The following is a 17,174-nucleotide window of genomic DNA, read 5'->3' as shown; positions in this document are numbered from 1 at the left end:
AATTCATGATTTAAGGTTCAAGTTTAACTGGGAAGTTAAACTTGATACCGGATGTGGATTATCTTTCTTGCTACATAATTGATCTAGGGATGGACAATGATGTAGGAATTATTTTTATATTTGATTTTAATAATAGTTAATCATCTGATTATCCAAGGAATTGATAATTGAGTGATTACCTAAGAATGTTACAATCAGGGGACTGATGTAATTGATTTATGAAAAATGTGCATCAAATTCAGTAACTTCACAAATTATTAGGAATTGAATCCATGGATGTCAAAAGGGAAAAAATGATGAGTTTAGATCCTAACCCTTTTATTTTAATATATTCAATTGTTATTTAAATTTGATTATTTCTAAAAACCAATGCAAATTTACCAACCAAATCTTTTACATAGTTGCTCAATTGATTCTTGTAAGAATTAGTGTAAATCCACTCCGCTCCCTGAGGACGATATCTTGGTACTTTACTTGTATGATACGGTACACTTGTCGTTACATAAAATATCTAACAAGTTTTTTGCGCCACTGCCGGGGAGCATCGAGCGATTTATATTAGTTCTTTATAAATTTGATTGAGAGTTGCACATAGTTATTCTTTAATTTTATATCTTTGTATAGCTAACCCTTGTGCTAACCTTTGCCGTAGTTTTCTTATTTATGCTTTTGCGAGGTAAAGCTACTGACGAGCAATTAGAGTACAATCCTGAGATTGAGAAGTCAACAAAGAGAAATCGTAAGAAAGCGAAAGAAAAGAAGAAGCAAGGCATTGAGGAAGCACAGTGTAGCTCTGAACAGTCTGAAGATTCAGAGCCCCGGTCAATCCAAATGGAAAATATGCAAAATGCCATTGGGAATAACCCAAGGCCTAATCCTCCAAGGAGGACTTTAGGCGATTATACCATGTACCAGGGCCCAAGGCACTACTCAAGCATCGTGATCCTACACACGGATAAGACTGTGGAGATCAAGCCCGTCTATCTGAATCTGGTCAGTGCTCACCAGTTTACGGGGAAAGACTATGAAGATCCTTATGCACATCTCGATAATTTCTATGAATTGGTGGCCACAATGGGTTATAATGATGCTCAACGGGAAGCTGCTTATATGATGATATTCCCATTCTCTCTGTTGGGTGAAGCTAGAGAGTGGTTGAAATCTCATCCAACTCAGAGCTTTACGAGTTGGAGTGACTTGGAGTCCAAGTTCTTAACAAGATTCTTTCCACCAGCTCGGTATGTACATGCGAAGTTTGAGATATCAACCTTCAGGCAAGGGGCTGACAAAGCCTTCTATGAAGCCTGGGAGCATTTTCAGGTGTTACTCAGAAAATGCCAGAATCTGGATTTTGAGGATGTGGATCAGTTGAACATCTTCTGTAATGGATTAAAGCCTGAAACTAAGATGATTCTAGATGCAGCGGCAGGTGGAACAATGATGGTTGTGGATGCAGAACAAGCCACGAGAATCATAACTGCCTTATCATCAACAGATAGGCAGACGCAACATAATCGAAGGTCAGTACAGAAGAAAGGGGTGCTTGACTTGCAAACGTCAGATGCTATCTTGGCACAGAATAAGATCTTGACTCAACAAATAGAAGCACTAACCAAACAGATGTCTAAGCTACCTCAACAGCTTAATGCAATACAGACTCCTCTGATTCATCAAGAAGTGTTGCGGAGTGAGTTTTGTGGACGTGAACATCCCACTGGTCACTGCCCAATGCCTACCACCACACCCAAGGAAGAGGTTCAGTATGTTACTAACCAACCCCGACAGGGTAATGTCCCCAACAACCCTCCATACAACAATCAGTTCTCACAGGATTGGAGGGGAAATCCAAACCAGAATCATAATTATGGGTGGAGGCAAGAAACAGGGCCATCAAACAGGCAACCACCATTCCAACCATCATATCAACAGGGTACACATCCACCTTTGCATGAAAGACAGACAAAATTGGAAGAGACACTAGAAAAATTCATGCAAGTCTCCATTTCTAATCAGAAAAATACAGATGCATCTATCAGAAATTTGGAGACTCAGGTGGGTCAATTGGCCAAGCAAATGGCAGAACAGAATGCAGATCGGCAATAGTTCTCAGCTAATACCCAGACCAACCCCAAAGAACATTGAAAATCCATCACTACAAGGAGTGGCAAGGTTATTAGAAAGGGTATTGGTGAGAATCTAGCGGTTGAAGAAGAGGTTTTGAGAGAAACCGGGGTTGAGAAAAGACAGAAGACAGTCAGAGAAACTGAAAAGGGTGATGTAGTGGATAGTGAGAAAGGAGTGGCTAATGCTGAAGATGTGATAAGGGAGAAAGAGGACAAGTGGAAGAGTGATCTGCCTCAGTTGAAGGATCTTCCTTATCCAAAGAAACCTTTCAAAAAGGATAAGGAAAGACAGTATACTAGGTTCTTGGATATATTCAAGAACCTACAGATCAACATTTCCTTCATGGAGGAAACGGAACAGATGCCCATCTATGCAAAATTTATGAAGGATCTGTTGACAAAGAAGAGGAAGTTGTCAGAAGAAACAGTGACATTGGAAGCTGGGTGCAGTGCTATAATCCAGAAGTCTTTGCCTGAAAAGACTAAAGATCCAGGCAGCTTCACAATACTAGTCACAATCGGTGAACTATCAGTGAGAAAGGCACTGCTTGATTTGGGTGCCAACATAAACTTGATGCCTTTATCCAAGCTGAAGAGGATTGGAGAGCTAGAAATCAAGCCTAGTAGGATGACTCTGCAACTTGCTGACAGATCAGTGAAGTATCCTTATGGATTTGTTGAGGATGTTCTAGTAAAGGTGGATGAATTAGTATTCCTTGTTGACTTTGTCATCATGGATATGGAGGAGGACACTAAGGTCCCATTGATTTTGGGCAGACCCTTTATGAAGACTGCAAGGGTCATTATTGATGTTGATGATGGAAAACTGAAGGTAAGGGTGCAGGATCAGGAAGTGAACTTCAATGTATTTGAAGCAATGCAGCACCCGAAAGACAAACACCAATGTTTTTGAGTGGATGTTATTGAGGACTTATTGATGCTCGATAATATTCACTTGAGTAGCAGAAGCCCATTGGAGAAAGTACTGATTAAGGAGATAGAAGGGAACATTAGTGAAGAAGACTAGTTGATCAAAACATGTATGGCAGAGTTGGACACACCTCGAAATGGTAAATCTGAGCAAACTCTCATTGAGGAACTAGTTAAAGAGGAGAAAGATGAGGTTCCGAAAGTAGAGTTAAAATTACCTCCTTCACATTTGAAGTATGTGTTCCTAGAGGATGGAAGTCAGAAACCGGTTATAATCAGTAGTGCCCTATCACCTGATGAAGAACAACAATTAATTGAGGTGCTGAAGAAAAATGCAGGAGCAATAGGGTGGGCATTGACGGATTTACATGGGATCAGTCCATCTTATTCTATGCATAAAATCCACATGGAAGCGGATTACAAATCGATTGCACAACCTCAGAGACGTCTGAATCCTACTATGAAGGAAGTGGTCAAGAAGGAGGTGATGAAACTCTTGGATGCTGGGATGATTTATCCCATATCTGATAGTACTTGGGTGAGTCCGGTTCAAGTGGCCCAAAGAAAGGGTGTATGACTGTGGTTAAGAATGACAAAGATGAGCTAATTCCAACCAGAACAGTCACTGGTTGGCGCATGTGTATTGAGAGATTGGCTGGACAAGCATTCTAATGCTTTCTGGATGGGTATTCTGGTTACAACCAGATCATTGTGGATCCCCAAAATCAAGAGAAAACAGCTTTTACATGTCCTTTTGGTGTCTTTGCATACAGAAAGATGCCATTTGGACTGTGCAATGCACCAGCAACATTCTAACGGTGCATGCTAGCTATTTTTATGATCTTGTAGAAAAATGTATTGAGGTTTTCATGGATGACTTCTCGGTTTTCGGGTCGTCATTCAATAGTTGTTTGGAAAATTTGGGCATCGTGCTGCAGCAATGTGTTACAACTAATCTGGTACTGAACTGGGGGAAGTGTCACTTCATGGTGACTGAGGGAGTGGTCTTGGGTCACAAGATCTCTTCCCGAGGTATTGAAGTTGATAAAGCAAATATTGAGGTAATCAAAGACCTCCCACCACCACTCAATGTCAAGGGAATTCGAAGTTTCCTTGGACATGTAGGTTTTTATAGGAGGTTTATAAAAGACTTTTCAAAAATTGCAAAACCACTAAGTAATCCTCTCAACAAAGATACTGTTTTTAATTTTGATACTGAGTGTGCAAATTCTTTTGAAACCTTAAAGCAAAAATTAATTTCTGCTCTTTTTATAGTAGCACCCGATTGGCATCGTGATTTTGAACTAATGTGTGATGTTAGTGATTATGCTGTCGGGGCGGTACTAGGACAGAGAAAGGCTAAAGTTTTCCATGTTATACACTATGCTAGTAAGGTATTAAATGAGGCACAAATCAATTATGCCACCACAGAAAAAGAATTACTAGCTATAGTGTATGCACTGGAAAAATTTAGATCCTACTTGATTGGCTCTAAAGTTATTATTTTTACTGATCATGCTGTCATTAAATATTTACTAACCAAATCGGATTCCAAACCGAGATTGTTGCGTTGGGTATTGTTATTGTAGGAATTCGACTTGGTGATCAAGGACAAAAAAGGGAGCGAAAACTGTGTAGTAGATCATCTATCAAGGTTGGTCAATCAAGAGTTAACAGAGAGGGAATCAGAGGTGGTGGAGGAGTTCCCTGATGAGAAGCTTCTCCTCGTTCAAGAAAGGCCATGGTTTGCTGACATGGCTAATTTTAAAGCTGCAAGGGTAATTCCCGAGGAGTTGACTTGGCACCAAAAGAAAAAGTTCTTGCGAGAGTTCCGTCAGTTTGTGTAGGATGACCCTCATCTTTTAAAGACTGGATCGGATGGATTTTTTAGGAGATGTATATCCACAGAAGAAGCCAAGAGTATCCTATGGCATTGTCACAGTTCGCCATACGGAGGACACTTTAACGGAGAAAGGACATCTACAAAAGTCCTACAATCTGGTTTCTACTAGCCTTTGGTGTTCAGGGATGCACATTATTATTCACAGCAATGTGATAATTTCCAGAGATCAGGCGGGATCTCATAGAGGAATGAGATGCCATTAACCAATGTGCAAGAAGTGGAAGTGTTTGATTGTTGGGGAATTGATTTTATGGGACCATTTCCACCATCATGCTCACAAGTATACATTCTAGTGGCGGTGGATTATGTGTCCAAGTGGGTGGAAGCTGTAGCTTCCCAAAAAGATGATGCTAAAACCGTGGTCAAATTCCTAAAGAGAAACATATTCAGTCGGTTTGGCACACCTCGGGTTCTGATCAGTGATGGAGGCTCACACTTCTGCAACTCACAATTGGAGAAGGTCCTTCAACACTATGGAGTCCGACACAAAGTTGCATCTCTTTATCATCCGCAAACAAATGGTCAAGCAGAAGTATCTAACAGAGAGATCAAGAAAATCCTTGAGAAAATTGTGTCAACCACAAGAAAGGATTGGTTTCTTCGATTAGATGATGCACTGTGGGCGTATAGAACAACTTTCAAAGCCCCTACTGGATTATCCCCATTTCAGCTAGTCTATGGGAAAGCATGTCATCTACCAGTGGAACTCGAATACAAAGCATATTGGGCACACAAATTCTTCAATCTGGACCCAAAAGCAGCAGGTGATCGTAGGAAAGTGCAGCTACAACAATTGGAGGAAATGAGACTCACTGCATATGAGTCCTCCAAGTTGTACAAGGAGAAGGTCAAAGTGTATCATGACCGGAAAATCCGCAAAAAGGACTTCCGAGTGGGTCAAAGTGTGCTTCTTTTCAACTCCTAGATGAAACTGTTTCTGGGAAAGCTAAAATCCAAATGGTCAGGACCCTTCCTAATCAAAGAACTGAAATCGCATGGAGCAATCGAGCTACAAGATCTAGTCTCTCAGCGAAGATGGACAGTCAATGGGCAAAGACTGAAACCGTATCTGGGTGGTGACATCGAGCGGCTCACCACAATCATCAACTTGGAGAATGCATAGAAAAATAGGCGTCGAGCTAATGACGTTAAACAAACGCTAACTGGAAGGCAATCCAATTTACTTTATGTTTGCAATAGTGTTGTAAAAAAAACAAGTATAGGAGTTTGAAATCTGGGCATTTATCGCCCAAGCGAGAACTCCCTCGCGTAGGCGAGGAAGGTTGTGTTTCAGTGTCAAACCTCTCGCCCAAGCGATACAACCTCGCTTAAGTGCAATTAATTTGGGTTGCTCTCTGTCTCACTCTCGCCCAAGCGAGGTATTCTCGCTCAAGCGAGAATGACAAGCCCTCCAGTTCTAGAACCTCACCCAAGCGAGTGGTCCTCACCCGGGCGAGAGGTTACAAACTCTTCAGTTCTTAGTCTCGCTCAAGCGAGAGCACCTCGCCAGGGCGAGAGGTCACGGGTTTTGTTTTAAAAGGGGGTTGTGGGGTTCATTCCCTCACACCCCATTGCAAAGAAATCACACACAAACCCCCAAGTTCGTGCCCTCTCCAAGATTTAGAATCTTTCATCATTTATTTTTTAACATATTAGCAAGCATCATGAGCGGATTGTAAGTACACTTTTCATTTCATCACATTCTCATTTGTGCATTGCATTAAGATTTACTTATTCTAGGCACATCTAGGATTAATTAGTTGTTCTTGATGTTTATTGTTGTATTGCGCATTATATCCTGAAAACATGAGTAGCATTGTCAAAAGAAAAAGGGTTTCTGAATGGAAACCCCAGTTTGGCTCGTAACTCTGATATTCATGTGTGATTAAATTGTTCAATGTGCTTTACAGGAGAAAAAAATCTGTGGCTAACAAGAATACCCCTCCCAAGAAGTTGAGAGGAACTTCAACTTCACAGGCATCTGAATATGACCGGACTTTGTTCAAGAAAAAGGGGAAACAGGAACGACATACCCTACTCCTCAATTGGGTTTTCGTTCCTGAGAGGAAGGTACAATTAGAAACGGATGAATATCCCGTTTTTACAGTACCTTTGACTGTGTTGAAGTGGTGGGCAGTGGCAACCCCGAATGACAAGTTCGACCCAGATGTCGTTCGTGGATTCTATGCCAATGCCTACCCACTAGAGGGAGAAGAATTCACATATAAATCCTGGGTCCGGGGTAAGACTATCCTGTTTGACAGAGACCTGTCAATGATTTGCTGAACAATCCTTTTGAAGCACGGGATGGGGAATTGTGTCAGCTTTTTGCTACTCAAGCTGATGGTATGTTCAGTCTTCGGGACACTGTTGCGCAACTGTGTGTACTTGGACGGTCATTTAGCACCAATTCTGAGGGACTACCCCTCCGGATTTACTGGAAGCATATGATTGTCCTGGCCCAAGTCTGGATGATATTCTTGCTGCACAACGTGATTCCAAACAGTCACATGTCATCATTGCCCCTTGTTGATTGTTACATCATTTATGCAATCATAAAGGGTATGACGATTGATGTAGCCAAGATAATCGTCATGGAAATATACAATGTAGTCGTAAAAGAAGGTAAGAAGGGTTCTTTGGGGTTCCCGTCATTGATCACTGAACTCTGTGCTCAGCAAGGGGTTCAGGTGAACAGAACTGAGAAGATCAAACCCCTGATCACGATGCAGTACATCCATTAGAACTGCAAAGAAGAGGCTGGAGTACAGCATGGTGACAGTTCTCACCCTCCACAGTCACCTCCACATCCATCATTCCCACCTCCACAGTCAGAAATGCCTCCCTCAGCACCTTATTAGGGAACTACTCAGGATCAGCTTCAACAGCTCAGATTGCATATGAAGCACATAGAGCTCCAAAATGACATCCTGAGACAAGGACAGGTGTATCAGCAGCAAGGACTGTATGCTACTTTCCAGCATTTGAGTCTTGGGACCCAATTCTGGGGTTCCGCAGACACTTTCACCCAACAGTTCCCTTGGCCTGGGGTCAGGCCTATCTTTCTAGAGGGGGCAGGACCTTCCGAAACCACTAGATATGGGACTACTGGAGATGGTCCAGCTGTAGAGGGCGATAATGATGAAGATGATGATATGGAGTTCATACTCTGATGAGCCTTTGGGCTAAAACTGGTTCCTCTTACTTGTTTTGTTATTTATGCTTTGTAGTTTAGGATGTATGCTTAGGATCAATGTGTAAGATGTAAGTGTAATATGTATGTTTAGGAAGTAGGCGTAATTTCGTTATGTACTTTATGTTTGATTGTCTGTTATTCAAGTTAAGTAGCAAATATAGTCAATGAAAATATGTCTAGTTTAAATTTGTTTACTGAGTCCAATTGTGTAGTTGTGCTAGAGACATATGAATTAAAATTTGATAAGATTCTGTGATTGAGATTGATTAGGGTTCTGAGTTTGACTGTTTTCGGGATGTGGATGTTGATTCAGACACAAATCGAATAGGTTGAATAATGAGCAGTTAGGCAAAGGACAAAAGATTATAACAGGGTGAGTGAGTGCACCTCAAACACAGGTGAGTGACTTTGCTAGATTTTTTTAATTAGTTTTGCCTGATTTTTGTGTCAATTGTCGTTAAGCATGGAATATCAAGGAAATGATTAAGGCCTACTTTAGGAGAGTTAAGCTACAGCCAGAAAGCCAACCCCTATGAATCATGAATCTAATTCTTTGTAGCCCTTTGAGCTAAAACTTTCTTTTTCAAAATCATGCACCCAAGCAACAAGTAAATACATCAATCCCCATACCCATGGAGAAAGATCATTAGTGCATATGGTTTTCAATTGTTATGTTGGGAAAGGGACGAAATTGTGATTTATGTGTGTGAGTTGGAATGTGAATCGGAAATTCTCCTTCTTCAATTATGTGTGAATGATGAGCATGAGGCCATGAAGAAAAAAAATGTGAATCATGCTAAAATAAGTGAAGACTCAAAAGAGAGAGTCAATTGAAGAAGGAGAATCAAAATGGTTAGTAACATAAGTGATGATTTGGCGAAAGAAAGTAGAAAATGGACTTCAAAGTGAATAAGTGAAGGAAATTGGAGTATGCACTAATGGTCTACCTCCTTCTTTGTATCCCAGAAAAACAAAGTTTCTTTGTAACCAAGCCTCATTACAACCATATGGCAAGCCCTTGAGATCCTTGATTGAACATGTGTACATGACATAACTAAACTGAAAGGCAAAGTCAAATTATATTAGGTCCAGCAAAGAGATGAGTGAAACACATAACTCGTGAGATTAAGAGAGTTCCTTTGATATAACTAAGTAGTTATTCTTGCTATTCTTTTTGAACTTGAACTGTATTGCATTCTATTATTAGTTGGAACTTGGTCCACTATGATTGATCATGAAACAGGTCTCTGTGAACTACTAAGTGAATTTAGTCGGTGTCATGATTGAATGAATAATTGTTTTGAAAACCAGATGTATTAAATTGATTTATATTGTGTTACTTTGCTTGAGGACAAGCAAGATTCTAGGTTGGAGGATATTTGTTAAGTGCCAAAATGTTAATGAAATGTATATGATTTAGAGGTACTTTGTGTGAATTTATGATGTAATTGCATACAATTCTCAATAATCTAGTAATTTTGTATTGTTTAGGAATTTAAGCAATTGTAGTTGTTTGTAGGTGAAGATATGATGAATAAAGGAGGAAAAAAGAGAAGATTAAGGTTTTGAACAGCATAAGCCTCGCCCAAGCGAGGGAATGATCGCTCAAGCGAGGGACTGTCGCCCATGCACTATTCAAGACCAAAACCAGCTAAACTTACTGTTTCTCCCTCGCCGAAACGAGGGAGCCTCGCCCAAGCGAGAGAGCCTCGCTCAGGCGAGGTGATCAAGTAGGAAATGTCATCTTCTCTCGCCCGGGCGAGGTGGTCAGGCGTGGAAAGTCATCTTCTCTCGCTCAAGTGAGAATCCCTAGCTTGAGTGAGAGTGTAGTAGTTAGGCATGAAATAGGCAGTTCTAGAAAAGGGGATGGGAGTTATCAACACACTTCTGAAGAAAATCTTGGACGAAATATAGAGAAAATGGGATAGAAATCGTGGAAACGATTCTACTTCACATGATTCTTTGTATTTCTCATGATCAGAGTGTTGTAATGGCAAGGATGAGTGGCTAGTTCTTCGTAGTTGGGAATCGAAATGTAATCTTCTTACCTTTTGTACTTCTGGATTCAATTCTATATTAACGTTGTTTGATTTTGGAAAGTTTATCCCTTGTTTATTGATTGATTTCAATTAGCTACTGAATTCATGATTTAAGGTTCAAGTTTAACTGGGAAGTTAAACTTGATACTGGATGTGGATTATCTTTCTTGCTACATAATTGATCTAGGGATGGACAATGATGTAGGAATTGTTTTTATATTTGATTTTAATGCTAGTTAATCATCCGATTATCCAAGGAATTGGTAATTGAGTGATTACCTAAGAATGTTACAATCAGGGGACTGATGTAATTGATTTATGAAAAATGTGCATCAAATTCAGTAACTTCACAAATTATTAGGAATTGAATCCATGGATGTCAAAAGGGGAAAAATGATGAGTTCCGATCTCAACCCTTTTATTTTAATATATTCAATTGTTATTTAAATTTGATTATTTCTAAAAACCAATGCAAATTTACCAACCAAATCTTGTACATAGTTGCTCAGTTGATTCTTGTAGGAATTAGTGTAAATCCACTCCGCTCCCTGAGGACGATATCTCAATACTTTATCGGATTTTATTACTTGTATAATACGGTACACTTGCCGTTATATAAAATATCTAACCATTACTAAGGTATATTGATTTTGGTATTTAATTCACTAGACCGTAATTTACATCATCATTTCTTTTCTTGATGATAGTGCTCCAATTCTACCATTCGCGAACGATAGTGATAGATCACTGGCAAATAAAAAGCATAATCACAGAAAGCACCAAGAATGAATAAACACAACTTGGAAAAGGAAAAAGGAAATCCCACAAACCAAAGATGCAAATTTGATTCTAAAATGACATTGGAAAAGAAAATAACATAAGATTAGATTGATTAGTCAATGTCAAATGTCCTCAAACTATTCTCTGCCGACAACCAAAGTTCCTTATTTTACCCTAATGTCCCCGACTCTTATACCCCATACTTATGGAGAAGCCCAAGGAATCCAATGAGAGCCGAAGGCATATATTGTGTTACGGTGAGCACAAGAAAATAAAGACAAAGTAAAACTTAACATATATATAAGGGCTTTTCTATTTTATATTTCATATTTTATATGTAAAAGAATAGATTCAAGATGAGTAAACCTAATCTCACAAAAGTGGAAGAAAATCTGATAAGGTGTATCCTTTTGCCATTATGATGAATTATATTTCTTTGTAATTATCTTTTATATTTTATATATTAAGGGGTTTGATCAAATTGGTTCATGTATAAATATAATGTTAATTTACTATTAAGTCAATAAGAAAACCAATCATATCTGATTCACAAAAGTAGCAATAAGTCAACGCTACAATAATACATGTTAGTTAATACTAGTAATTAGATGAAATTATTGCCTTCAAAATAAAAGTCGAATAAGAAAATGATAGTAGATCGATTTCGAGTTAAAGAGAGACAATGGTGAGAGGGTTATACCAAAAAAGGAGCAACGCAATAATAATAGTATATAAAAAATTAAAATTGTCCTTGACAGTGGAAGTTAAAATAAAATGTATATAAATTTTTTTCTCATAATTAGTAATTTAATATTATTTTTGTGTAGAAAATAATTTTACTAACAGTTAAAGTTTAAAGAGTAATTAAAAACAAAAAATATATATTTTAACTACTTTATTTTCGGAAGACATAAAATTTATTGGGTTTATAAACTTTTTCCTTTATATTAATCCAAAAACCTAGTCAATTCCGGTCAATTTTACACGGTAAAAACAATGTGGTCTTATTGGCCCTGGCCATCTGCTCTCACATACCTCCAATTTTTCCTCCCCTCTAAATTCCAAGATCCACGTTTTTGGGTTGGGTTATATTTCAGGTTGGATGACAAATTCAAGACATCTCAACACATAAATAAACTTCAGGATTGATAGTATACAAAAAATTTTAATCTAGCATTTTGGCATATCCTTCCAAACACAAATACTTTTTTTTAGTGAAATGTCATGCACTTACACTAGTTTATAAGAATCTAATTCAGTACTTGTGCACTAGACAAATATTAGCTGTCACAAATTATGTTCTGCCTTAATAATAATGAAGCAAAAACTACAATAATAATAAATACTTAAATTTTTTAATTGATATATTATATTTTTATTAGGACCGGACAAGATATGGGACATGATTCGGAGTGCGACTCTTCTACTATCTTTGTCACAAATATGGGATGATAGGATAATGGAGTGTAAAATTCATACTATCTAATTAAGATAGGTAAATTACAGCATCCTCAGCCAGCTACATACAAGAGTCATGTACATACCCACATTATCCTTGAGTCACTTTTTTCCCTAACTACCCTATTCCAATACATTGCAGATTTGCAGGTTAGACTCTACTCTTCTAAGAAAAAAGAATAAAGATAACATTTCACAACAAAATTTAGCCACATTAACATACTAGTTCTTCTGAAAATTCATCCACTAGAAATCCAAAAATAGCAAGTTCAAGCTCACCAGCCATCTCTTTTACTTGCACCATATTTTTCTTCCACTCACCATTCTCTCTAGAGAAGTCCTCTTCTATCATCATATCAATTGTGTTACACTCCACTTCTTTCCATAATTCTAGCCTCTTGCATACCCTTCTTATCACCATCTCCTTATTTTCTAAGGAATTAAGTTCTCTATATTCCTCCGCGATGAGATCCGAAACCAGTTTCTTAAGTTCCTGTGGGATTTGCCCTTTGTCATGGACACTTGAATGGCACATAGATTCAAAAACTAGTTCTATAAACTCATTTTCTTTATATGATGCTTCACTATCCTCGTCGTCATGATCATCATCCTCTTCCATAAATGCTTCACCTTCGTCCTCGAGCATTCTTTTCTCAAGTTCTACTGGATCTAACTCTGCAAGTTTCTCGAATCTATGAAGCTTGTACAATAGTTGTTGCTTAGCTCCTGTAAAATTAATACAAAGAAAACAAAATCAGTATGCAAAATACCTTGTTCTTATTCAAACAATGCAAACATCAGAGTGCCATAAAGACAACAAGTACAAAATGGTTCTATAAGATTCAGAAGCTAGTATAAAGAATATTGAAAAGAAATTAATGTTATTCTTTAGGAAATCATTGTTAATATTTTGTAAGCAACTTAATAATGAAAACAAATCATTGTTTTCTTCAAGCTACCAGAATAATGTTATTCTTTAATATGTGCCTATATTGTGTACTTGTAATAAATCCATAGTTAAAATGCAATGTGTATATATATGTAGAGCAATATCAATTGCTCAAATGGGTTCCACCAATTGTTCACCTAGTGAAATTAAATTGTTCAGTAAGGAAGAGTTATCAACAACCAAAAAGTAGTAAAGTACCACAAAAATTTATGAAACCTGAAAAGAGTAACAATGCTGAAATGTTATCCAACATATTAAATGGAAGTATCCAAGTTAAGACATTTCTCCTAACATGAAAATTTGTGGCTCCCATTCAAATTTATTTGTAACAGAATGGCCTATGTGTATCTGTAAACTAAAGAGTAGTACAAGTCCGCATTGAATGGAAAATGCAGTTTGGATGTTGAGCAATTGTAATATGATTGAACCAACATAGATAGCACTATTCAATATGGAGCACAATCACTATCACCCACAAAAAAGAAGAAATTGCTTGGTAAATAGCTTAATCAAGTGCTTCTTTAACATGTTTTTTCAACATGAACTAAAATCACTTATTTTCATAAGCTTCTTTTAATAATCTAATTGAAATATGCTTAAAAAAGGTTATATTAAAGGAATAAGCTATTTTTATAAACTATTTTCATTGATTTAGTAAGTTGTTTTTTTCTGCACGAGCAATAGTCGACAAGCTAATCCTTCTTAGGTGTACCAATCATCGAAATGAATTTTTTTATCAACAAAATCGTTTCCATACACACGACGAAGATCGAACCCGTGAATCATGCTTAAGATGTCCACTCCTCTACCAATTATGATGAACGTTGGTCATAAGCTATACTCTTTAACTCCAAATAAAGTCTTCAAATCAACCAATAAAACCCATCTTATGCTAATCCTTCTACCTATTTTTTTGAAGACATTTGACCATTTAACTGTTCATTTCTTACTTTCTTTCAATAGTAGTAACAAGATTTTGTAAGCGATATAACAAAATTGAAGAGTAATTAGTATGATTCTATTAGCAATTAGTCCCTCTTATTGTAATAGACAAACAACTTGGTGGAAAACGACAATACAAGATACATAGAACGGTGCAACAATAAATAATTTGTAACATACTCTGCATAATGGCATAGCTGCACCTCAAATCAGAACTTTCCTCATCATCATCATCATCATCATCATCATTTTCTTCTTCTTCTTCGTTTCCTTGCCCTTCGTCATCGTCCTCGAAGGGTGGATCCAAAACACACACTGGACTACACTGTTCCTTATCCTCTTCCTCCTCTTCTCCTCCATTACTTTCTTTGTCCTATTAAAATCCATACAAAAAAAGTTCATTAGAATATTGTCCTAAATCTGGAAAAAAATATTGTTGTAGTACATCGTTCTTTCATTTGTATTGTTTATATTTAAGAGTCAATAATAATTAGATATAAATGGTAAGTTATACGGCGACAATATAAAAAATCTCTTGCCTGATTAATAGATATATTTTTCTCTAAAAATCATAATATGATTCTTCAATTATACTAAACACGCTAAAACTACACCATTTTCATGATTGCATTGTTATTGACTCCTTATTGTTTCTGCTTTTTTGCTAGATGGTCCAACTAATAATCTAATTTAGTTAACAAAAATACAAATGAGAAACAATCTTCTAGTAAATCCGCAGTGTCGGTCAAATGACAAAAAAAAACAGCAGAACAAACAAAACATAATTTGTCATCTTTTAAGAAAGTAATAATTAACCGAAAACAATCCACTAAAGTTCAAAAGAGAGTGAAAGAGACACGATCTAAAAGTACAATTATAATAATTCAGGATAACAAAATCATGAAATTGACATATGTGACCCTCCACATGCCTAATCTAATAATGTTAATTATCTAACAAAAAAATTCAGAAACAATTGGAGGCTATAACTTCATTCAAAATTAAAAAATACCAAAAATTGAAAATTAAAAAGTATATATCAAAATGACAAACCTCTTTTATGTGGCGGCCCGGTGACTGTGCCGGCGATGGTAGATCCGGCGTGTGGCGGTCGGAAGAGGGGCTTCTCTGAAGAACAAAACGGAAAGGGCTATTACAGAAGCCATTGATATCATGAAAGCAAACACATTCTATATCATGTTTCTGATTTGTTACAAACTCAATCTCTTGTAACTCAGAATCATCATCACAGTGCCTACTGCTGCTGCTACTCGATGTTTCCATGTCCAAAGATTTATCTTCATTACTCTCTGACCAAACAGCACTCCTTCTTCCATTGCAAAAATCCAAATTTTCTTGCTCTTTCATGCACCCATTTGAGTTTTTTCTAGATTCCCACTTCAAAATATCCTTCACAGATAAATTTACATGACTACCCTCAATTTCCTTTCTTTTCTGGTTTCGATGTGTTAGTCTCTTGAACAAAGACCCCAATAGCCCAAAACCATTGCTTTTGTTTTGGGTTTTGGTTTTGGAAGAGTGCTTTTGAATCTTAAGAGCTGCTTCAAGGAGAAGATTCGCGGTTCGAGAAGGGATGTGGAACTTGATGGGGCTTTTGGTTTTTGTTGCTGAAGGGGATTGAAATTCGAAGAGTGGTGATTTTCTGAGGTCTGGGGTTGTTGTATCTGGAAATGAGAAAAGGCACACGTTTTTGCATAGATTCGTGGGGAAATTTGAGTTATGTTGAAGTGGTTTGTGTTTTTTTCGTGGGGAAATTTGAGTTTTGATTTGGCTACGCTTTTCGGAAATGTACTTGTTTAGAAAGAACGGTTCTTGATCCTCCTCAAGTAACTCATGTAAGTATTTCTGAGCCATCATAAAAAAAAGTTAAAGGAGAAAATGTTAAAATGAAGAACGAAACAATGTTGAAGAGGTTTCAAAGAGTGTTGTTGAAAAGGGAGAGAGTGAAGTACTAAAGTTTTGGGTACAAATAATGATGATGATGCTCTATTGAAGGTATACCCTATGGAGAGGAAGGGAAATAAAGAGGAGAGTTCCTCATTCAAATCTAGATATCTGGGTTAAAATACCGAGGCAATTTAAGAGGGTACGTGATAAATGAATTATTATAAGATAATAATTATTATAAAATAATTGTGGGAGACAAAATAACTTATATTAAAATCTGGCTGCAATGCAAATTATAGGGGTGTTGTGTTCTAGCTAGAGTCTCACCGTAGGACTGCAGAAGGACGCTTTGTGTCTTCACTACTGGTCTAACCGAGAATGCTTACAAATATCAATGCTCGATAACTTAAATATAATGAAATGTATAGATCTATCGACATTATTTCAAATATTCGAGGATGTACTATATATATAGAAGAACTTTGTCACTCTCTTGGGTTCAAATTAGATTGTTTATCCAATAGCTAACAAAATAATTACTTTTTTGGAGTTTCTTTTACTATCTCATCCCAACCAGTTTTATTTTTAAGAATTGAATCTTTGATATTTGATCAAATTATTATGAATACAGTACATTCTTATATTACTCGATCAATGTATTATATTATGAAGTAAATCTCACATCTCATACCTCATTATCTCAAAGATGGATTTAAATATATATTGTATTATTCATTTTATTGTCAATTGATTTTGATATAAAACTTTAATAAAATATCAGAGTTAGGTCTTCCCATTATAATGACCAAAAGATGACTTTCAGTCATAGACCAAATATAACTCTTCATCTGGTCCAATAGGCTTCTAGGGAGGGACATGTTGGGAAGTAAGTCAGACATTACATAACTCATTATCTCAAAAATAATTTAAATATTTGTTGAACAAC

General features: G+C 37.1%; 2 protein-coding genes across 2 annotated transcripts; one reads left to right on the top strand and one right to left on the bottom strand.

Moving 5' to 3' along the window:
* On the top strand, positions 664 to 3,036 carry LOC109333933. The gene is made up of 2 exons (XM_019569512.1): positions 664 to 2,096; positions 2,160 to 3,036. The coding sequence occupies exons 1-2, from the start codon at positions 664 to 666 to the stop codon at positions 3,034 to 3,036; spliced, it is 2,310 nt and encodes a 769-aa protein (XP_019425057.1).
* On the bottom strand, positions 12,427 to 16,604 carry LOC109334890. Its single transcript, XM_019570882.1, has 3 exons — positions 15,374 to 16,604; positions 14,501 to 14,693; positions 12,427 to 13,155 (listed from the first exon to the last, which is right to left on the bottom strand). The coding sequence occupies exons 1-3, from the start codon at positions 16,196 to 16,198 to the stop codon at positions 12,644 to 12,646; spliced, it is 1,530 nt and encodes a 509-aa protein (XP_019426427.1). The 5' UTR covers positions 16,199 to 16,604; the 3' UTR covers positions 12,427 to 12,643.

The sequence above is a fragment of the Lupinus angustifolius genome, chromosome LG19 (genome assembly GCF_001865875.1).
Source record: "Lupinus angustifolius cultivar Tanjil chromosome LG19, LupAngTanjil_v1.0, whole genome shotgun sequence".
Classification (NCBI taxonomy): Eukaryota; Viridiplantae; Streptophyta; class Magnoliopsida; order Fabales; family Fabaceae; genus Lupinus; species Lupinus angustifolius.
Note: the sequence above shows the minus strand (reverse complement) of the source record. Positions and strands in the feature narration are given on the sequence as shown.